This window comes from Notechis scutatus, chromosome 12, assembly GCF_049901735.1.
Source record: "Notechis scutatus isolate UNSWTSFEM ecotype Mainland chromosome 12, rNotScu1.2, whole genome shotgun sequence".
Classification (NCBI taxonomy): Eukaryota; Metazoa; Chordata; class Lepidosauria; order Squamata; family Elapidae; genus Notechis; species Notechis scutatus.
In genome coordinates, this window is record NC_142020.1 from 482,975 (window position 1) to 505,606 (window position 22,632).

At 49.6% G+C, this 22,632-nt stretch overlaps 1 protein-coding gene across 4 annotated transcripts; it reads right to left on the reverse strand.

Moving 5' to 3' along the window:
* Positions 1 to 693: 693 nt before the first annotated feature.
* On the reverse strand, positions 694 to 22,145 carry ZNF598 (zinc finger protein 598, E3 ubiquitin ligase). 4 transcript variants are annotated; one of them, XM_087973069.1, is made up of 14 exons: positions 21,834 to 22,132; positions 16,865 to 16,972; positions 15,976 to 16,088; positions 15,189 to 15,318; positions 14,888 to 15,099; positions 12,601 to 12,818; positions 11,763 to 11,880; positions 8,696 to 8,874; positions 8,470 to 8,554; positions 7,187 to 7,947; positions 6,602 to 6,737; positions 5,406 to 5,550; positions 2,202 to 2,576; positions 694 to 1,182 (listed from the first exon to the last, which is right to left on the reverse strand). In XM_087973069.1, the coding sequence occupies exons 4-13, from the start codon at positions 15,240 to 15,242 to the stop codon at positions 2,211 to 2,213; spliced, it is 2,274 nt and encodes a 757-aa protein (XP_087829195.1). In that variant the 5' UTR covers positions 15,243 to 15,318; positions 15,976 to 16,088; positions 16,865 to 16,972; positions 21,834 to 22,132; the 3' UTR covers positions 694 to 1,182; positions 2,202 to 2,210. The 4 variants fall into 4 exon arrangements, with proteins under 4 accessions (XP_087829195.1, XP_087829194.1, XP_026539398.1 ...); XM_087973068.1 differs by lacking the exon at positions 16,865 to 16,972 and having other exon boundaries at positions 21,834 to 22,145; XM_026683613.2 differs by lacking the exon at positions 694 to 1,182 and having other exon boundaries at positions 2,171 to 2,576; positions 21,834 to 22,140.
* Between the last annotated feature and the right edge of the window lie 487 nt (positions 22,146 to 22,632).

Below are 22,632 nucleotides of genomic sequence, written 5' to 3' on the forward strand. Positions count from 1 at the left end.
AACAGATTACTCTGTGATTGTGCTAATTTAACTGTTGGTGTTGCGATTACAACTTATTTTCCAATAAAGAGCTTAAAAGGAAGAGCCTGAAACTTGTTGAAAATGTTCCTGGGGAAGGGAGGCCACCGGGGGATCCAAACGGCTGGTGCAGGCTTATTGACGGCCATCCTCTCAAGCCAACGGGGTTCTTTTAAAGTCACAGGTGGCAAAAGCATTCCGGGATGCCAGGCAACTGGGCAGGAGCAGCTCTCCTATCCAAGCCTGAGACCCGATGGGTCTTGTTCAAAAGGAGCCCCCGTCCCACTGAATTTGGGGGGCGTGGGGGGGGGGCACTGTAAGGAGCAGCAGCAGCAGCTTCTTCGTCTTCCGCTGATGCTCAATGGTAAGACTCTGCAACGTGAGCCTTCAAGGGAGAGGCCCAAAGAAGCAGGAGCTTGGGGCAAAGAGCAGAATCCTCCGTGCCACACAAGGTCTCATTGCAGAGCATTCAGGAAGTGAGAAAAGGGGATGTCCCCACCAGTAGAAACAGCCCCAAGGGGGGTGGGGGGAGGGGCAAAGAAGATCCATGAACACATTTAGGGTGAGAGGACTTCCTTGAACTCCCATTTGCACTCCCATACCTTGGCTGAAGTTGAAAAGAGCCCTACATTCTATTATACTTGCACTGAAAAATGTTGAAATAACTGAAAAAGGTTGTCTGAAAAGCACAAATTTTAAGACTCAGAAACAGTAAATTGAACTTTGTCTAATACAAACTAAACTTTGTCTGAGATTGAGGCGACGGGTCTTCTTACAAGCGTTGCCAACATAAAAGAATGAACAATTCCAGTTCCAGAGCCCAGTTTTGGAACTCAATGGCCAACTTGATACAACAAAGTGCTCTGCAAATTGTGACTTTAAAAAACAGCCCATTTTTGCTCTTGAAAATTGAGGGAACTGCAATACCAAATCCTCAGCAATTAAAGCCAGCCCACAAAAATTAATGTGGCAGATCTGTAGATTGTACTCAGTTTTGCTTTGCAAGACATCCAATGGTTTCTGTAGTCTTCCCCTTTAAATAGAGGCAATGGGAAGTAGCACAATCCAGTTATATACCACATACATACACACGTCCACAAAACGAAACTTCAAGGGGCCTGTGCTAGGTCTTGAATACTCATACGTGGCTCTAGGTGTGTGTATCTGTGTGTAAGAAAGGGGAGGGAGAGGGAGAGAGAAAACACAGAGAAAATTGCAAATCATATTTCTAATGTCTACTCTTGAAAGCTACTGTAAAAAGTTAGTGGTGCCTCTGACCAACTTTACTGTCTCAAGAAGCAACTGAACTGGAGATGATCTGGATAAGGAGGAAGAGGACAGAACTCATGGACAGCAGCTGGCAACACCCTGGGCATCCAAAGTCACTGGGGCAGAGATCCAGGCAAGCAACCCTTTTCAAGAACCTGCCAGGATGGCACTGAGGCATCAGGAAGTGGTCACTGCTGAGCAGCATTTAATGAGCCACAACCACTCAAGACCATGGAAATAACTGAACTCCCATCACTGGACAGAAATCCACACTTAAAAACAGTGAGAGGTAAAGAAAGCCCTGAATGGTACCTTTTCCCTGCATGCAAGTCTAGCAGAACAGAAGGAAAGAGCCAAGGTTTCCTTTAGAAACCACGCGAGAGAAACAGATTCTGAGTTCTTGGGCAACTCTTCTGCCTGAGGACAAGGAGCAAAGTCCTCTCCACAAAACACTGTTAAGAAGGAGGGAAAGAAGGATAAAAGGCCACACAGCTTCCTTTGCCCAAACCTGTCACTATTCTCAACTCTCTCCCATCTCCTGGAATCCTTTTGTATAGAGCCTGTGAGCCACCCTCCATTATTTCTCAGCAGCCAAGCCCAACCTTCCCCTCTTCAGAAAGCAGCCGCCGCCTCTGCCTGGCATCCTTGCTGTGGCCAGCCAGGAGTTAATGCTTATCCACAGCAGTGAGCCAAGTGCCTGCCACCCTGCTGCTCCATCCTATCCTGCAGGGAAGGAGGACTGCCCCCAGGTTTGGATAACAGCTACAGCTTCCTTTGGTCTGTCACCATTTAACACCCCCCACCTCAAGCTTTTCTTCCTCGGGTCCCACGCACACAGCTGGCTCCTCTCCCCTGGGTAGAGAACCCGCCTGAGAAGAGCCACTTTTCAGAGGGAGACTAACTTTATTGGTCACCTGGGACAGCTAACTGATGATCCGGCTAATGGCCTGCAAGGAAGGGAACTCGTCCTCCTCCAGGTGCAGGGCTTGGTGAGAAGTGAGGTCCTGCTGGGTCAGCACCTGCTGGCAGGTGGGGCAGACGCAGCAGTCAAGGTCAGAAGAAGCCAGCTCTGCCTGCCAAACCCCCTTTCGGTTCTTCCTGGACCTGCTCAAGGGCGAGGGGGAGGAGGCAGCTGGAGCTTTGGCCTTCAAGTCATGGTAAGCAGAGAGCAGTTCCTGCTGCTTGGCTGTGTCTGGCAGGAGGACCAAGAGCTCGTTGAAGATCTTCTTGAAGTTCTCACCCAAGAGCTCCTGGCAGCTTTGGTAGTACTGCTCTGCTGAAATCAGACCCTAGGGAGGAAAATCAGAGAGTCAGGAAAAAGAAACGCAAAAAGCCAAGCCTGAACTGGAGCCAAGACAAACTGTGGGTGGCACAATCTCAATCCCTATGGGCAGGAATGAAGAAAAGGGATCCCACGGAAGTTTTTTCTCCATGGCCAAGGAAGTCATCCAGAAGCAGATCCTTTTCCCACTTTGCATAAGGATTTGGCGATTCCATCGGGAGAAAGCGAGGGAACGGAACTCATCAAATTTGTAGACAACCCTTTAGAACAGGGGTCCCCAACCGCCGGTCCGCGGGCCGGTACCGGGCCGCGGAACAAGCCTTACCGGGCCGCTGGTTGCTGGGCGCCGCCATCTTTTTTGGTAAAAAGCGCTTCCGGTGAGCTTTTCCGGGTAGAAAGCTCACGGAGCGCCATCATAAAAGATGGCGGCGCCGCGCTCGGTGAGCTTTTCGGGTAGAAAGCCATTTCTACCGAAAAGCTCACGAAGCGCTAGCGCCGCCATCTTTTGACGAAACAGCGCTTCCGGTGAGGTTACCGGAAGCGCCTTTCGTCATAAAAAGATGGCGGTGCCCAGTTGACGCTGTGATACCGGGCCGCGCGCCCAGCTGATGCCGGAACCGGGCCGCGGCGTCGAAAAGGTTGGGGATCCCTGCTTTAGAAGACAGGCTCAAGAGCCAGAAGGATCTTGACAGACTTGGATGCTGGGCCCGATCCAACTCAATGCAATTCAATGGTGCGAAAAGTCAGTTTTATACTTGGGCAAGAAAAACCAAGGGCCCAGGTACAGAACAGACGGTAACCGGGAGAGCAATCTAGGAGTCCTAGTGGGCCACCTTTGAAGTCTGAGCCAGCCGTGAGCTGCCAAAAAAGTCAATGCTGCAATTAAAATAGAGGGATAGAACCAAGACCACAAAAAGTGTCAGTGCCACTTTATGCTGCACTGGGGAAGCCACAGTTGGAACACGGGGTCCAGCTCTGGGCACCACAATGCACAAAGGATGCTGAGCCCCTAGAAAGAGCACCAAGAGCCAACAAGATGGTGAGGGTTCTGGAGGTTAGGCAGCCATTTGTCTCTTGGCCAGCAGCTGGGCAGGTATTTTGCCATGGAAACTGCAACCATTTCTTGGAATACAATGTCAGCAGGAAGACAAGAGCAAGAAGTAACCCAGCCAGACAAGGGCACCCAAAGCAACCCAAAAGGCTTTCCTGTCCCCTCCTGTGGGAGCCCAGCCTCAATTCTGAGAGCTTCCGGAGCCTATTATCTATTCAACTCCCACAACTGCAGATTGTTAGGGATGTCAAGGTTTCAACTCTCATGGACTTACAGAGTAATTCATAAATCTGAAGTTCTTTTTAATGAAGTAGAAGCAGATAAAAACAAGAGGCACCTAGCAGATTTTCCTGCTAGGTTCTAAAATGACAGCCCTGTTTAGTTTTAAGCATCTCTTCTGGGCCGATGCCCAGTTTCTACCCGAGTGATCAGGTCCGTCTCCTTCTGAGGTTAAGGGGCCTCACTGTCCAAGCCTGGAGAAAGAAAGGCTCGCTGGGGAGAAGGCCTCCCGCACCAGGGAGAACCGCAGGGCTCCTCCTCTCAGCAGGCAGATCCTATTCTCGCTTAGATCTTACTCAGGATCAAGGGCAAAAGTCCCACTTCCCACCAGTCTTCTGCTGAGGCACAAGCTCTCGCCCCCAGGAGACTGGTCAATTAGCCTGTTTCACTCAACCAGACACGTGATTGAGCACACCCAAGGGAGCATGTCCATGCCTGTTGATGCCAGAAGATCCTGGCTTTCAGCAGATCTCTAAGCACACCTCTAACCCTGGGGGGCTTTGACTGAATGAAAATGCACACCTCTATTTTGAGACCTGACATGAGTTTGTGCTGGACTCTGAGGAAACTGGATAGGAAGAATACCGGTATGTTCAAACTTTGGGCTTGGAGAAAACTTCTGCAGCAGCCATGAAAACAAACCAATGGGCCACCAGACAAACTATTCAGAGTTCTCATTTGAGGCACAAATGTCCAGGCTCCAATTATTCTACCTCGGAGACATCATTATGTGAATGTGTAGTTCTCTTGAGAAGTCTACGATGCTGGAAAGAGAAGGGATGACCAGGAGCAATGGGGGAGTGATGGAAGGACCACTTTAAAGAGAGATGGTTATGTCTATGTACTGGATAACAGCTGGCACTGACTTGATGGCACATCATCCATCCATCAATCAGTTTGTGCAGAGTTATGCTGTTGTATGGGGGGCTTCCAAGATAGAGCTCTGAAACCCCAATTTTCAAAGATAAGACAGGTATGGGAAAGAAACAGAGAACAGTCACAACAGTCTCCACTGCCGGCCAATTCTTTCCCTGAAAGGGGCACCAGGCTGGCTTTTGCAAAGCAGTCGGGCCTTTCTCTGCTCTTGGAGCAGGCACTTCTACTCTCAGCAGATGTAACATGATTTGCAAGGACTTCCTTCCCATTGCAGAGAAGGCGGCTCCACCAAAGAATGCCTTTATACTGCTCCCCCTAATTGGCAGGTCCAACTTGGCCAAGGTGAAAGCCCAACAAAATTTCAGAAAGTGAACTGAAGAGAGATAAGATGAGGGCGCAGGCCTGTGTCGGAAAAATCCATGAACTGACGAGGCTTAACCTGGTTTGAAAAGTAATATTCCAGGGGATTGATCACTATGTCAGTCTCACTTCTACCAACAATAATGAATAGTTTCCCACAAAGAAATGTTCACCTAAAGACAGATTCACAATTCTAGGGAAAACCCTTCAAGCATCAGCTGTTGCCATGAAGTTGCTGGAAAATTAATTCATCAATCCCTGGTTACTTACCTGCCTGAACTGCCCCGAGTATGTCTTAAATTTGTTGAACTGGGATTCATCTTCTTGAAGAAATTCTCTGATTGACTGAATTAGCTGGATGTTCCGTTGCTGGAAGTTTTTCAGGATCAGATAGGGTCCCTGGCAGAGTTTGGGGCTGTTTTCAGAAAAGAAAAACATAGGTAGTTTTACAGAGATGTGCCGGGTGATCTATTGCTGTTGTTCTTTGGAGCTGTGATGAAATCCCTAAACCGGATGCCAGAGTCCAGGATCAAGGATTCCTAGAGGTGGAAGAGGCCACCACTTGCCCAAGGCCAGAATCCAAGCGTCTCAGGCCAACGCCTGTCCAAAGGGCCTTCCTTCCTGAGGAGGCTCAGGACTCTGTTGTGCCAGGGTTCCTTCTCTGCAATATCCCCCCCTAACCCATTATAAGAAATGGGAAGGCTGCTTCAGAAAATAAGACCAGATACTGGCTTGATTTGAATGACCCGTATCCTCATTATAGAATGCGGCAAAAACAGGCACAAGAAGTTAGAGCTATGGAAGATCTGAAACTCAAAAAGTGACTCGGAGCGCAGCAAGGAAGCCCCGTGGCACTCGTCCACAAGCTCATGCAACTGTTGTCATACATCTCCCGAAAAATTATGGATTTGTTTTGAGGTGGTGCCAATTGGTACATCAGGACGTGTAGAGATAGGGAGAGAGAAACTCTCAGCAGGTGACAGGAGTTGGTTGACTGTCTGAGCTTGGAAGCGAAGCAAATTGGTCCTTGGATAGGAGACCACACAGAAATTCTAATAGCACTTGCATGTTGCCGACAAAAATATTATTATAAATAATTATTCCATTTTAAAAAATATCTGAGCAGATTTGTCCACGTAGTCCTCAAAATTCAAGGAAGCTTCCTTGCTCCCTTATGTTTTGTTTTGTACTTCCTTTCAATAAAAAAATATTTTCAGTACACTTACAGAAAGAAAGACTTTGTAAATTTAAGCAGTAGTAACACACTGAACAAAGAGGCTCCAAAATGTTAGCAGCAGCTGTTTAAGCTGTCAAGTATAAATATAAGATGGACAAGCATAAAGATAATCTCTGTAACCTTGAGCAGAAACCCCAGCCTCTCCCTTTGAGGCCTCTCCCCAGCCCCCAAGGCCTTCCTCCCTGGCCCCATTGAGAAAACTAGCCTGAGGGGCTTCTCTCACACTTACTCTTTCACCGGAGCTGGGGCATTTTCTGAAACGCTGGTGGTTGGAATAGGAGTGAAGCCAGGGGGTGGTTTACTAAGAGGCACCGACAGCCCAGGAGGGGGTGGGGGGCTATTAAGTAGCACCACAGAATTGAAACCTATAAAATAGGAGGGAGAAAGTTAGACAGCAGTCGGAGCAGGCACTGACGGCTCCCGCAGGCCATTTACCACTCTTGCTCTTGTTGCGCCCCCCCCCCCCGCCCCCCCAATCCTAATCCCAGTTCAGTAAAGATTTCATAAAGCCAAGAGGTGCAAGAAGGCCGTGCAATTCAGTGGTGGGAAACGTCTGAGCCATGTGGCAAGATCCCAGGGTGGCTCCTGCCAAAGGATCCCAGGCAGATGATCTGGAGGTGCAGATGACCCGGAGTGAAGGGTCAAAGCCTGACCCAGCAGCTGCAGGGCTGAGGAAAGGCCCAAATGTCCTCAACCCACCTGGGCGGGCACGGCTGGCTTCCCAAAGCCAAATGCAACAGCCGCACTGGGCTTTCCCACCGCTCCGCCAGGCCCTTCCCCAAAGCTGGGATCGAGGGGCACCCGCAGCCCTTACCTGGGGGTGGAGGCATCCGGGGCGGCCCGGCATTCCCGAGGGCTGGAAAGTCTTCCTGAGGCAATAGGCACTGGCTACCCCCGGGGGGCTTCTTAAGGCCAGGGGGCTCTTTGGAGGCCCTGCACGCCAGCGTGGCCTTTTCTGAGTGGCCGTTCAGCAGGGCGGCAGGTGGGCTGGGAAGGTCGGGACCGGCAGCGACAGTGGAGGGCTGCTCAGCCTCTTCTTCTACCTTCTCCGGAGAGTGGAGGGCGGCTGGGCTCCCCTGCAAGACCGGGGGTGAGGCTGGGCTCAGCTTCTCAGTCCCCACTTTCTTCTTCCTACCCATTTTGGCAAACGTCTGAGAGTTGGAGGCTGCCAGCAAGGAGGACACGTCCACCATTGTGGGCGCACTGCGGCTCTCCGGAGTGGATGCGCTGCCGTCCTGAGCGCTGCCGGGGAATGCAACCTTGCTCTTTTTGCTTGCTCGGCTGCCACTGGGAGGGGGGCCTTTCCTGGCTGGCTGGCCGGCGGCGGCCGTGATGGCTTGGCCCATGTTCTTCCTGGAGCCCCCACTCCAGGCCGAGGCGAGGGTCGACATCATCTTACTGCTCGGTCGGACTCTGGAGACCAAGGCGGGGAAGTCTTCCTCCTGAAACCCCGTCCTTTGGGCTGTAGCCATGTAGGACAAGGGCAGAGCGGCCGAGGCCGCGGGCGGAGCAGAGGAAAAGGAGAGCCTGGGAAAGTCTTCTTCATCCAGACTTACGGGCACCAGCGGAGATGAGCTGAAAGAGAAATAAGCACGTAGGCAGGACAACCCCTCCCTTGGCACTCGAGAGGCAAAGCTGCCCATCCGTCAGTATTTGGGGGAGCGGCAGCTAAGGCCACGGGGGGCTCGGAAGGTGGAGAGCAGAAGGGCAGCCTAGAGCCAAGTACTTTGAGGGCTGAGGAAGGTTTTAAGGCAAACGCTCCATGTGGCTCTAAAAAGGCACAACTGCTCCCACGGGAGGCCGCGTTCTTTCCCACCGCAGCCGTGGAGGAAGCAGAAGCAGCCTCCCCGTCGCTGGCATCAGGCTCCAAGGCTGGAGGGAGCCTTCCTGCACCCGGACCTTTGCCTCTCCATTCTGAAGCGTCAAGCTGGCCTGAGGAAGAGGGGCGCCTGTGCAAAGGACCAGCACAACTAGGGAAGGGAGAGGTGTCTTGAGGTGTGGCCTCTGACCTCTTTCTCTCTTGCTCACATCTGGAGAAGAGAGAATCCCTGCCTGATCTTGTGGCAAGTTCATTCTTCCATGCAACCAAAGACTCACCTCTGCACAGAATTCACGGCTGGCGAGCCAATGGCAGGAAAGTCATCTTGGCTTAGGGCAGCCTTGGGGACCACTTCCTTAGCCCCTTGGGGAAAAGAGAGGAGACAATCTACCCAAAAGGCCCCTGAGAACCCCAACAAGAGACAGCAAGGCCATCCTCTCACCAACAGGAAGAAGCCGTGTGTCTGAGGCAAAGCCCGGCACAGCCTTTGGGGGCAGAGCTCACCTGGTTCTTCAGATGGAGGCTTCACCCCTCGCTTAGAGATGGTTGGCTCAGGATCTTTGGCATCTTCCTTCTTGGCGCCACAGGTGTCCCCTTGGTCCTCCACCCGTTTTTTCTCTTCTTGCCTTTTGGCAGCTACTGAGGCCCGAACAGCTGCGGCAACATCTCGGTCTTCTTCTTCTCTGCAGAATTTTTCAAATCAACAAAACCAAGAGAGGTCAGAGAAAGGTATTTCCCACACTTCCCAGGAGGGGAACAAGCCATACGAAGATGTTGTGGGCAAGAGGCAGGAAAGGCAACCTGTTATGGGGGAAGGGGATGGATAAACACCAGGAAGAAATTACTAACCCAGAAATCTCCTCACCTTTGAATCCCAGCTGGGAGACCCAACAACCAGATCCAATTGCTGCCCCCTTGAACACAGCAAAAGGAAAACGCCCTTTCTCATCGCCTCTGGAACACGGATCAGCAGGCATGCCCCACAATTGACACTTTGCACAGTGAGTGATGTCAGCCTCCACAACATCCTCTGGCCAGAAGCCGCTTTGTAATATCTAGCCTAGGGGACCTCCCAGCCATCCAAGTATGGAAAGCTGTTGTGGCCACATGCAACCTCAAGCCCAGCTCAAACTCCAAGGACTGGGGCAGAGCTGGGGAAGCTGTGATGAACCTGAAGCTGACTCGGCTGGCAATTGTCCAGAGGGACTCAATCCAGCTGCTAGATGACCCCAGGTGACTACAGTCCTGTAGCGTAGCATGCTACTCTCTGCATTTAGCGCAGCAAAGGCACTTAGGTCTCATCTGATATGATCAGCCCTGACCTTAATTACATCCTGGCCCAGCAACAGCTGCCCACCTACAGCCATCTAATCTAGATTGTGTGCCTGCACCTGTCATTCTCATCCTGGACCAGCTGCCAACGACCCGCTAATGTCTGGACTCTTGGTGTAGGACTCAACATCGCTGCTTGGGTCCCTTTGCAGATAAGCTTCAGATAGTGAAGCTTTGGCCTTTTGCTAATGTGCACTTATGCTCTCTACCTCCTGCTGCTGCTGCTAGCACTTTGCATTAAACAGAAGGAAATCCCTGTAGGAGAAGAACCAGCTGAGCTGGAAGGTGGAGTTAAATGTCTCATCAGTTTAGAATCATTGCATTGCCACAAGACACCCAAGTCCAGCCCCTGCCCCCAAATTCCATCAACTTTTATCTAGCACCAATTTAGCTTTGATTGTTAGTTGATTAAATTCTTGTGTATAAAACAGCAACAATAAAATCTTCTGTGCTTTGAATTCATTGGATATTTTTGGTTATTTGTGCCTGACAATCCTTGAAACCTCCTCTCAAAGTCTGCATTATTGATGCAGGGAAGAGGAAGGCTCAAAATCCAGAAGGATCTCGACAGACTTGAACACGGCTCTATCTAACAAAATGAAATTCAATGGTGAGAAAAGTAAGGTTTTACACTTAGGCAGGAAAAACCAAATGTACAAGTACGGAAATCTGGCTCAAAAGCAGTAATTGTGAGAGGGATTTTGGTCTTAGTAGACAATCATTTAAATATGAGCCAGCCATGTGCAGCAGTAGCCAAAGAAGTCAATACAATGCTAGGCTGCATTAACAGAGGGATAGAATCAAGATCACATGACGTATTAGTACTGCTTTATCAAACCTTAGTAAGACCACATCTGGAATACTGTGTTCAGTTTTGGTCACCTCATTATCAAAAATATATTGAGACTTTGGAAAGAATGCAGATAAGAGCAACTAAAGGCCTGGAGACTAAAACATATGAAGAACAGTTGCAGGAATTGGGTATGGATAGTCTAGAGCAAAAAAGGACTAGAGAACTGGAGGTGACATGATAGCAGTCCTCCAGTTTTTGAGGGGCTGCCATGAAGAAAATGGTGTCAATCTATTTTCCAAAGCACCAGAAGGCAGAAAAAGAAACAATGGATGGAAACTAACCAAGGAGAGAACCAACCCAGAACTAAGGAAACATTTCCTAACAGTGAGAACCATTAACCAGTGGAACAGCTTTGCCTTCAGAGGGTGTGGAAGCTCCATCATTAGAGCCTTTCAAAAAGAGACTGGAGCCCCTTGTCTGAAATAGGAGAGGGTCTCCTGCTTGAGCAGCAGCTGGACTAGAAGACCTCCAAGGTCCCTTCCAACTCCTAGTCTGTGCAGCCCCAACCAACGCCAGACCAACTTGATGGGCCAGACTTGGAAATCCAGTCCACAGGATGGCTGAAATTGCTATTTCAGAGCAGAATCTTGCCTATCTGATTGTGCTGAACCTCCCCTCCCCCTTCTTGGACGCAGGCGAATCAGGGCAGCATCTGCTTAGCCACATCTGAAAGTTTGAGTCCAACAAATAGAAAGCATTTTATCAGTTATTTGGACAATATGCATTTATTTATTAAATTTATATGCTATTCACCTCCCCGATAGAGACTCCAAAGGTTACCAGAAAGGTTACAAAAAATACCACCGAGTTCATACTTTTCAAGAATTCTTCCAAGTGTGTCAGTAGAAACTTGCCCTTCCTCCTTCTTCTCCCTGTATTGCCCTGCTACTCAGTTCTTGTGTTGGGCCTGCAGTTCTAAACCATCAAGGAAGGCGAACCAAATGAGCTGGCCAAAATATGGGCAACTGTGCAGGCGCCTCCCTTTCAGTGGGCAAAAGCCACAAGTGGCTTTTCCTGGGCAAAGGCTGCAGAGCCCAGAAGTGGCATGCAGAACATCGGGCTCAAGGCAGATTTTGCCCCAAATACCAGTCGTGATTAAGCACAGCCAGAAACTGGAATGGAAAACTATCTTTTAAAGTACGTTTTCCACTGAAGCAAGCATTGCTGTAAGTTAACTTATAGAGCACAAGACAAAAAGAAAAAAAAAAGGGGGGTAAACTGGATTATGCCATGAGAAGTGAGAAGTTTTTTCTGCAAACTTCCTCTATGCTGGCCTCTCTGTGCAGGGCCTGGCCTGGTTTTGACTGCATCCTGAAGCCAAACGGCTACTTCCTAGTTTGCATTCCAAGTTCCTGGAAACCCCCAAACAACAACCGCTGCTCTTACCTCTTGTATCGCCAGCTGCCTCTCCTGTTCTGTTGCCCACCTCGGGCTCCTGACCTTCCTCCTCTCACCTGCCTGTTATACCTGTCAACTTCATCGTAGTCTTCACCACTCACAACACCTGGAACATAAGCACAACACTAAAACAAAAGAAAGCTGAATTCTAGGCTTGACTTGTGTGCAAGTCAGGTTAGCTAACATATTTATTCTAGTCAGAGTGGATTGCAGGAGACCTTGGCATCCTAGCAGGCAAATCCTTCAACCCATCAGGACAGAAACGTGGACTTTTGAAATACCACAGATAGTGTTCAACTTATGAGTGTTTGTTTAGTGACAGTTCAAAGTTACGAAGGCCTTGGGGAAAATTGACTTTTGATCTGTACTTGGACACAGGACGCCTCCAGAGTCCCAGGATCTTGTTTGGACACTTGGCTCACGTTACACCCAGTTGTAGCATGATTGCAATTTGCAGCCTTTTTTTTCTTTTTCTTTTTGACGATCTCTGGCATAAAACTCATTGGGGAAGCTGGATTTGCTTAACAACTGCAAGTTAGTGGTTCCCATTAATGACCACAATTACTTATGATGGAAATTCTGGTTCCAACTGTGGTCATAACTACCAGCAAAGTTAAGATTTTTTTTTTTTTTTTTTTTTTGGGGGAGGAAATGGCATCTTTCACCAAACACCTTGAGCAGGCATTCTCTACTTTTTCTGTCCTAGGAGGAAGTAGAGTTCTCAAGGAATGGGGAGGAGTAAATGAAAGAGCCCATCAGAAAAACAGTGGTGTCTGGTGAGGACGCAGCCCCCAGAGGCCGCCTGCCCTCCCTCCGCCCAGCCTACCCTCGTTTCTCCGCTGGTGTCTGGGGGCGTAGTTGAACTGAAGGTCAATCTGCCGGTTCTGCCTGGCTTCGGCCCGGTTTTTGCTGTGACAAGCCGTCTTGTGTGCTTTGTAGTCGATTTCGGTCCGAAAGGCGTGGGTGAATTGCTCGGTGCTGCAGCGACCTTCTTCACAGAGGAAGTGCTTCTCCCGGAAGTGTTCACGGAGATACTCATAATCGCTGCAAGACAGAGATGCAGCGCATGAGGTGCTCAGACGGAGGCAGAAAGGGAGGTCACCCCAAAGCTGTTCCACTGCGCCAGTTTCTGGGACCATCCTGCAACCTCAGGAATGTATTTTCAGTTCAAATCTTAAAATGCTCCCTGTTTCACAGGTATTTCTTACCATAAAGTTAGGAGGGACAGAAGACCAGTAGTCCAACCCCAACCTTCCTCCTATGCAGCGTCTGCTGCTAACCCACAGGCTACACGTGGTATAGAAAGCTTCTTAAATGGCTTCTCATAGGTCCACTTTTCCTTCTGAGCAGCTCTTCTCTTGACCAGGCCCAGAACTCCCCGGGAAAACTGAGGGAGAGCAGAGTCTCTAGTGGAACAGCTGCTTCCCATTATCTGGATTTTAAGTTTCTGTTAATACAGAATCTCAAACCAGTGCTTGCTTGTTAGCAGCTACGCCATGCTATGGTCTCTCATTCAACCTGTGATCTAGTAGAACATCCAAATCCTTTTCCTGTGAACCTATATTCTTGAATTAATTTTTATTTTAAGTACTTCCACTACAATAAAATAGTGGCACTTTATACATTTTGTTTCCTGTAAACTTCACTATTTATTAGTTTTCAGATTTTAAAGAACCACAATCTCTCCAGAGAATATTGAAAATTAGTCAGATTAACACCATACTGAGTAAGTAAATAAAAGGGAAAGAATGAGTCTAGCTTGACTATCAGCATGAAGACTGTAAACTGGGGCAAGGCAGGACACAGCACGTCCTCCTGTGAGCTGCTCTTGTCTCTCTCCCACCCACTGCCAGCTCAGGGGGAAACTGCCAACTGTTCCAGAGTCAAAGATGGAATGTGAGCAAGGATTGTGATAGCCTCGCCTCAACCAGGATACCCTCCCAGCATTGTAGCCAAGAATAAGAGCGAGTTCACACATCTGAAGTCTACCCAGGACGTGAAGGTTGTACTGGTGGCCAGACTGGCCTATCCCATGCCTTCCAGCAGAAGAGGCCTGCTGCTGATCCGATCACACAATGAATTTTGGCTGGAAGATCTAGGATGGGGCTGTCAAATCAAGGCCCGTGGGCCGGATTCGGCCTGCAGGATGCTTAAATTTAGCCTGTGGCGCCGGCCTGGAAATGGCAAAGGACTGGGCTGCTGCTGTGCCTCTGGCAGCCAAAACAGGGCACCGGGGGGTGTGTGGCATTTTAGCCAGCAGGTGCTGCAGGAAGAGTCTGTCCCATCTGTCTCCCCCCCCGCCCCCCCAAGAAGTAATCCGGCCCTCAAAGAAATCCAGTTTGACACCCCTGGTCTAGGAAAAGACTCTTTCCCAACATGGTCCCTGCCCTTGGGAACATTCTGCTGGCGGAAGTGAGGTCAACCCTCCTGCCTGAAGACCTGGCTCTGCCGGCTGGCCTGGGTGCCATGGAGACGCTTCAGGCTGGAAGTGGTTGGGTCAGGGACAGGAGGTACCACTCCTGCTCCACCTGAGCCCTTGGGGTTGTTTTCCATATTTCTAACTGAATGTTACATTCTTATTGCACTGCATTGGAAGCTGCCCAGTGTTGCTCTTGACAGGCAACATATAAATTTAATAAATAAAATAAAAATAGCATCCGAAGACCTATACCCCATCTACCAAAGGAACAAGCCATCTGTATCAAGGCCCTAAATGTAGGGGGCTGTGACTATAAGCAGTGAAGAAGGTCTTGATGGAAATATACAGGACACGTTACTTAGGCCAAAGTTACTGGAACATTTTCAAAGCCCAGGACCAGACAACACACAGAAGTGTCTCAGGCAGGCACCTCTCTAAGTCACTGAAGGAGGAGGAATTACAGCATCAAGATTGCTGTCAGCCCCACCAGGAAATCAATTCCCTGGAAGGCTAAATCTATTTTTTATTGAGACTGGCTCAATAAATATTACAAATATTACAAGACTGATTATGTTGTGCTTTCTGGAGTTCAGTGAATTAGGGAGGCATCTGCCTGAGCCATCTGAATATTTTTGTCAAAGTCTTCTTTCTTACTCTCTAGCGTCAATCTTGGGAGTCAGCTGGAGTCACAGACCTGTAATATTCTTGAGCTCCATCAGAGTCACAGAAGTGGCAGAAATAGTGGTCTCTCCTCAGGTGCTTTAGTAATTCATCATTATCCAAATATCGCTCATCACAAAATTTACACAAGGGGTGTCCTCGGTGAGATGTGTCATCAGGATCCCCGTGGATTCTGTGCCGAGCAAGATCCTTGCGTGAATACCATTTGCGTTCATATGTAAAGATCTGGAATGTAAGAGGAATGGCCTTCACGTCTTCAATAGAAATGGATCCCTCAAGACCCAAGTCCCCCCAGCTCTCCCCCCGCCACTTGCCTTCAGGTGCTTCACGCAGAGCTTGCAGCAAAAGAGCTCGTGCTGCTTCCTCATGTGCTGCTCCAACTCCACAATGGCAGGAAAGGCCCGGGAGTCCCGGCACAGCGGGCATTCGTGTTGCAGGAGTTTCCTAGGAGGGGAAAAGGAGACACACACGAGAGACAACAGCCATAGAGTGCAGGGTGCCTCACCCACTGATACCAGTCCTCAAACCTTGGGGCATCTTTCCCTCCCCGAGAATACTTCCCCCCCCCCCATCTTTCTTCCTTTCCTATGGTCTCTGGGTGGTAATGTAATAAATACATAAATGCAAGCTTTTGCAAGGGAAAAAGAAAAAAGCTAACTAAGTAAGGAATCCTGACAGCATCGTCCTTTCTGCCCAGTGCAAGGGCAGCTTCCTCTCAGTTTGCTCAGTTGCCTCCCTGACTCCGATAAAAAGGCTCGTGGCCAGAGGGTAAGAGACTCTGGGGACAGGGGAAATTCTCAACATACACACGGAATATTTCACATTTGAAAGCAAAAGTATTGGTCAGAATTCTCATATTTTTCACTTTACATTTTTCTTAATTCATTGGAGCTGATTGGAGCTCGGAGAGAGACGTATTTCTTGATCGCTTCCAGCCTAACAGTTGCTACAGGTTCTGGCAAGCGCTGCCCAGACTCTCCTGGAAAATCCACTCATTTCATCCACCCTCCAGACAATTTTGAAATGTAGCTGATATGAAAACCATAGTAGTTTCTTTGCTGACTGGCCAGTATGCCTGTATTACCCTAAGAGAACATTTACCTATAGAGAGCATAAATCTTTCCATCAGTAAAATAGATGTCGTATTTCTTCTCATGTTGTAACTGGCTGAGTATGATTGTTGAAAAGGGTGGCAGATTCTTCCCAAAAACCACCTGTGGAGAGAGAAGTGGGGAGAGGTAAGGGACACAGAATGTCCAGGCCCCAAACAGCTTGTGGCACAAGGAGGCTCCATGGGGCACCTCTGACAGCTATTTAATACACAGGCACCTTGAGAAGTTCAACTTTTGCTTTCAGTGAATTAGAATTTGTTTGATGGCTGCAATAAGAAGGTTAAACTTGGGCAGTTGTTGAAAAAGCACAGAGCATAAGGCAAATGAGTTCCTTATACTTTCCAGCAAGGTATGGGCAACTGCCACATAGAACAGAGAATATAGAATAACAGAGTTGGAAGGGACCTTGAAAGGCTCTCTCGTCTAGTCCCTTGCTCAGGCAGGAGATCCTACAGTATTTCAGAGAAACGGCTGTCTAGTCTCTTCTTAAAAACCTCCGTTGATGGAACACCCTCAACTTCTGAAGGGAACCCCTTCCACTGATTAATTGTTCTCACTGCTAGGAAATGTATCCTTAGTTGCTTCTCTCCTTGATTAGTTTCCATCCATTGCTTTTTGTCCTGCCCTCAGGTGTTTTGGAGAATAAGAGGCTGCCTCTTCTTTGTGGCAGCCTCTTAGACATTGGAAGATTGCTATCATGTCACCCCTGGTCCTTCTTTTCACTAGACTAGACATTCCTGCAATCATTCTTCGTATGTTTTAGCCTCCATCCCCTTAATCATCTTTGTTGCTCTTTTCTGCACACTTTCTAGAATCTCAACATCTTATTTATATGGTGGTGACCAAAACTGGACATAGTATTCCAAGTGTGGTCTTACCAAGGCCTTACAAAGCGGTACTACTGCTTCTTGTGTTCTTGATCTATTCCTCTGTCTTCAAGGCTGGGACTGTGAGAACGGAATTTTCTGCTCTTTTTCAGCTCTTCTCTACCGGAAATAGAAAAGGCATAATCACTTTCTATTTCCCTCCCTCCAATCCCAAGTGCTTTTCTTGATGAAGGGCTGGAGAGTGACTCATCCAGGCTTTCTGTGCAAAGGATCAGTCCAGGTTTCCATCACGTGGAAAGGCAGAGTACGCTTCCACTTCTAGTCTTCTTGAAGAAAGAAAGGCCACATGGTGGCAACGGAGAAGGCGTCTTTTCCAGCTTGAGTGAACTGCCTTCTGTCCCACAAGTTTTGTGGGTGGAATGGATGTCCTGCCTGGCCCTAACAGATGTGAGGTTGTGTGGGATGTATCCAGCCCACTGGCCAAATGTTTGCCTCCCCTCCCTTACAATCTCATTCTCCCCAAACTGTGCCGCTCCACTCACACACGCACATGTAAGTGTGAGTTAGAGAGCTTATTAATGTTCCCCAACAGTTCCCTGTCCCAAATAAATTCAGCCACAAGCAGACCAAGATTAGTCCACAAGGCAATGGGCGATAGTTCATAAAACAACAGAAAGCTGCTCCAACAAGTAAGTCCACCAAACAAACTTAAATCCACCAGGCAAAACCGAAAGTACATACATCCATGAAAGCTCAGTTGGTAAGAGAAGTTCAATCTCCAAGGCACAAAGTCAAGCAGGAAGCCTGAAATAGACACACAGCCATAAACCCAACACGTTATTCCTAGTAATGCCTCCCTCTGCCCACTGTGATAAATAGATTTCCGGTGCAGCCCATCAACAGTAATCTGGCAAATCTCCACGGCTCGTCTTTTCTCTACCCTGCATGCTCTCAGATCCACCATGGAAGGCAGCTCCTCCTCCTCTCCACTGACCTGCAAGCTGTCCCCAGCCAAAGCCTCCCCTGAAGCCTCCTGTAAATCTCTTTCCACCGGCAATTCAGAGTTATTAATTCACCCATTTCTTGACGTGCCAGGAATGAGCTCCTCCTCCCAGGAAGTCAGAGTTGTCGTCCTCCAAGGGAGACATCACACTAACTCAATGCAAGACTCCTACACCTCAGGTTAGCAACAACAGCATTCAAGATTGGGGGGGGGGGGCTTTCATTATTCTGAAGAGACCACCGAGGTTACACTTCATCCATTTCATGGGAGCTTAAAAGAAAGTTAGAGATCCACTTGTTGCTCAGCTTGGCTGAGGTTCCCTTTCCCACAATTTAAACATTATGAGACAGGAAATGCCTCTGGCTAGTGACACGCTCTTTCCAGGGACAAATGAGATGCATCATTCAATCAGACACAAGGGGAAAGCGCCCAACAGAACAAGAGGACTGGAGGAAAACAATCAGGAGCAAAAGAAGCTACAGAGAGAGACCTTCTTCTACAAAAACGGGGACCACAAGCCAAGGGCACCCACCATTCGTAATGACTGAGGGTCTTTGTACACCTCTCAGGTCAGAGATCGTGGAGCCCACACAAAACACACCCTCTGCGCCAGAAGAGACACACAAAGACTGAAAGGAACTGGTCCTTCAGCTCACCAACCCGAGTGGTCCGGAGGTTGCAAGGATGCTCCCTCCTTCTTTTTTCTCTTCCTTATAGATGCAAAGGTTCAGTAGCACAACCTAAGACTGCTGTGTAAGAGACCTCGAGCCTAATCCCCAGCACTCCCTAGTAGCAGAGGAGGAGGAGGAGGAACAAACAGGCAGAACGTCTCTGAAAACTCACTGCCAACGACCGTGGGCAAGAATGGGTCTGAGCCAGACGGGCCAAAGTGGCTCAAGAGCCTTCCTGAAAGGAAAGGCCAGAAAGGAAGCAGCTGCAAAGGGAGAGAGAGGGGAGCTGCTCTCCCAGCCTGCCACAGCACTGCTGGGTGGATGCTGGCCACAAAACGGGGTATTCTCCCAACTCCAAATTTAACCCACTTTGCTATTACAGACATTCAAAATCCTGCCAGTACAAGGAAAGCCCAAGATCCCCACACTCTATTTTGACACAGAAAAGGAGCAACAACACAACAGTGTGCTACAAACACAAAGGGGGAAAAGCCAGATCACAATTAAGGAAAATAATGATATAGTTTTTGCTTCTTTCCAGCATGGAATTTTCTCTTTGAGGATCTATCCCATTCTTTTTCCTGTTACCAATTTTATTTTAATTTTTAAAAAACTGCATTTACAATGAAAAAGCTTTTAGAAAATACCTTACTTATACCTTCATACCACCTTTCACTGGAAATCATTCTACAATTCATATATAATGAATTATATATTTTTTATATTTATATAAATAAGTATAAAATGTGATTACATGGTTTAGCGTTATTTGTTAAATGTATAAATGAGGTATGACACAAGCTCTGCGGGTGGACACCCAACGTCAGTCTCTACCGCGGGTCCCCTCAGACTTTCTGGGGCAGGCCAGAGTCCGGCCTGCTAAATGCCTTTTCAGATCCGTTTCCTCACCTCAAGTAAAACTATGCAAATGTACCTTGTTTCATAGACGGGGACCTGAAAAGTCTGGAATGCCAAGAGGCAAAAGGCCTCCCCAAGAGAAGAAAAAGAGTTCACTGGACCTTGATTCTCAAACAAGAACTAAGCAGCTGCTACTTCCAGTGCAAAAGTGACTGGATGGAAGGCAAGGAGACGCCCCTCCCCCACCAAAATCATTACTTCCCCCCCTAAAGAAGCTGCATAAATAGCCACAGCTCCACAGTGGGACATCCCTAGCTAGAAGCCCATTGACAGCATTTATTCCACTCATGTTCATACTTCTTTGCTGAAATAACTACAGTATCAAGCAGCTTCCCAAATATCTCAGGAATATCAAGGAAAAGGCTGGTTCTGCACTGGGGCTGGCAAGGATTTCTTATTCCCTCTTTCTTTAGTGATTGCAATCTGGTCCTTAAATTGGCAGTGAAATGGTTGCTAAACAAACACAGGAGAGAAAGAGAAACAGAGTGTGGGAAATCTGAGCGTGAGACTGAAAAAGTTCTCTAATGAGCAGCATCAATGTTACTCTCGTTCCTGTGTGTGTCAGGTGTGCAGAAATTTGGGCATAACTGCACCCATGACTCAGAAAATGATTTTTTAAAAAAAATACTGTTGTATTTGTGAATGGTTGCTAAAGAAGGTAGCCACTAAACAGAGAGAGGCTGTATAGGGCTTTTCAGTACAGAAGAGAAGACTCAGTTGCTTGGAGAGGGATCAAGTCAAGAAACTGACCCTCAGTATGACACAAAACAGGGTGACACATGAATTCTAGCAGCCCCAATTCACAGAAGCCACTGTTTGGGGATGGTGACCTTTTGACACGCACTGAGGGTTCCAAGCCCAGCAGAGCAGCACACCTGAGCAGGTGTGTGCCAAATCCCATGTTGCTACTCAAAACATTGAGCAATTATAGAATTGAGTAGAGAAGATTACTAAAAAAAATTCCCTGCATAATCCAACAACCCTACATTTTTAGGAGTCGGATGACAAAATTCAGATGAGCAGAAATCTTGCTAGGTCCAATTCTCATCAGGGAAGATTTAATTTTGTGAGTGAGAAGGACCAGGAGATCAGTGAAGGTTGGAATCACAGCCAAGGCATTATTAACCCAGCTTCCTCCCTCCACTTCAGTGCCCTTTAAATGCGCTAGATGGCAATTCCCAGTTTGCCTAGCAAAGAACTGCAGTTTATCGCATCTAAGAGAAAAGGCCGCTTTAGAAAAGATAAGACTACAGACAAATAATACAAATTATTCTGTATTCATTTGGAGAAGCAAATAAATAAACCATATGATTATTTATCAGAGGAATTAAGTATTTTCTATGCTACGAGCCTTTGATTTTGTCTTTGTAAATTTGTGTATTGATTTTCACTGCTGTTTCCAGCCCAGGTCTCCACGAGATCCTTTGGAGCTGTGTTTCTGTCTTCTAGGGCTCTCCCATTCAGCTTCCTATCAGCCGCTCCCCTGGCAAGCGTTCCCCTCACTCTCCAACCCATGAACGTCGGGCAGCCATTAGTACAACCACTGAAGGGCTGAACCCCGGGCCCCCCCTTTCCAAACCTCTCTCGCTTGGAGCCGAAACGGCTGACCAGCCCTTTCCAGCCCCCCCCACCCCAACGGGCTGTCCAAATGCCACGTTGAGCAAGGCGGCCACTAGCTCTTCGGTCCAAGGCTGAGCTGAAGCCAAAGTCAATTAGCCCCGCAGGTTTCTCCTAAGCGGATAATGGAAGAAGCTATTTTATCGTTCCAGAGCATGGGATGAGGGGGGCTCACGTTGCAGCTCTTGAGCCCGCCTCCGCCACCGAGGTTGCCGTTGGAGCCTTCGTTTCCGGAGGAGGAGGAGGAGGAGGAGAGACGGGGAGCAGGGAGTCCTCGGTTGTGCCGGGGAGCGCAGAGGCCAAAGGCGGCGCCCTCCTCTCACCGCCCCCCCGGCCAAATAGCGCCAGGCTCGCCCTTAGAAAGGAAGCGCTTCCGCTTCGGGGCAGCCCCGGCCGACCGACCTCCCAAACCGCCAGTCCCGGCTTGCTGCCTTCTTCCCGAGGACCGAAGTGCGCTGCCCCCGCCTCAAGGCCAACCCGAGGGCGGCGATCGGGGCCGGGCGAGGAGGCCCTTTCGCTCGAGAGCGGCCGGGGGCCTCTGAGGCGAGGGGCGCCGCTTCTGCCCCCCAATCCATCCGCCCGGTCGGCCCAAAGCTCGGCCCCAGCAGGCGCCGGAAGCCCTTCCGGGCCGCTACTCCCGAGGGCGCCTCGCGGTCCAGCGCCCACAGGAGGCGGCTCTCCGCTCCAGCCGCCTCCCGGCCCTTGGCAGCGGCCCCGGCGCTCCCCTGCCCAGGCCCGTGGGAATCGTGGTCGGGGCCTGGCGGCTGCCGGTCCCGCTCTCCGCCGCCCCTACCCGGCGGGCGCCGCTCACCTGGGCCAGCTCCTCTCGGCAGACGGCGCAGTAGCGGACCCCGCAGAGCGCCCGCATCCGCACGGAGCACCGGTAGCAGATGGGGTGCTCGCAGCGGCCCAAGGCCACCACCTCCAGCTCGCCGCAGCACAGGACGCAGCTGCCCGGGCCATCCGCGCTACGCGACTCCGACGGAGGCGAAGCCGCCATGACGCCCCACCGCCCAACTCGACGCGGCTGCCGGACGGCCACGCCGCCGCGCCGCTCCTGCGGCCGAGTAGGCCCTGCGCGCAGCCTAGCAACCGCCCCTCGCCCGCACAAAGATGGAAGCCTAGAGCGCCCCCCGCGCAGGGCCGCAGAGTCGGACGGCCACGCCCTTTAAATAAGGGCGCTGGCCGGTCACTTCCGGGCTCCTTGCTGATTTGTTTTTTCTCTCTCGAGAGCGAGAGCGCCCTTCCGGCAGCCTCGGGGTAAATGGGGCAGCAATTCGCGGTTGCTCTGCCCAGGACCTCCCGCCAGGCACTTTGCATTCCTGCTTGATTCTGGGACCCGCCCCGGGATTTCCTCGTATTTCCCTTCCAGGGAAATATCCTAGCCAGGTTCTGCTTAGATATTGGGGACCAACCAGGTCCATCTGGAGTCAGAGCATGGTGGGGTTGGACCACCAGGATCATGTACTCTTCAACGGGCAGGAAACCTTCCTGAAACATTGGGATTTGCTGCCCTCCTTAATTTGGAGCGCTATTAAGCACGTCAGCCATTGCAGCTTCTCTGAACTGTTCTTGGTAGGTGTACCCAGAAGCTCGGTATCCAAGCAGCT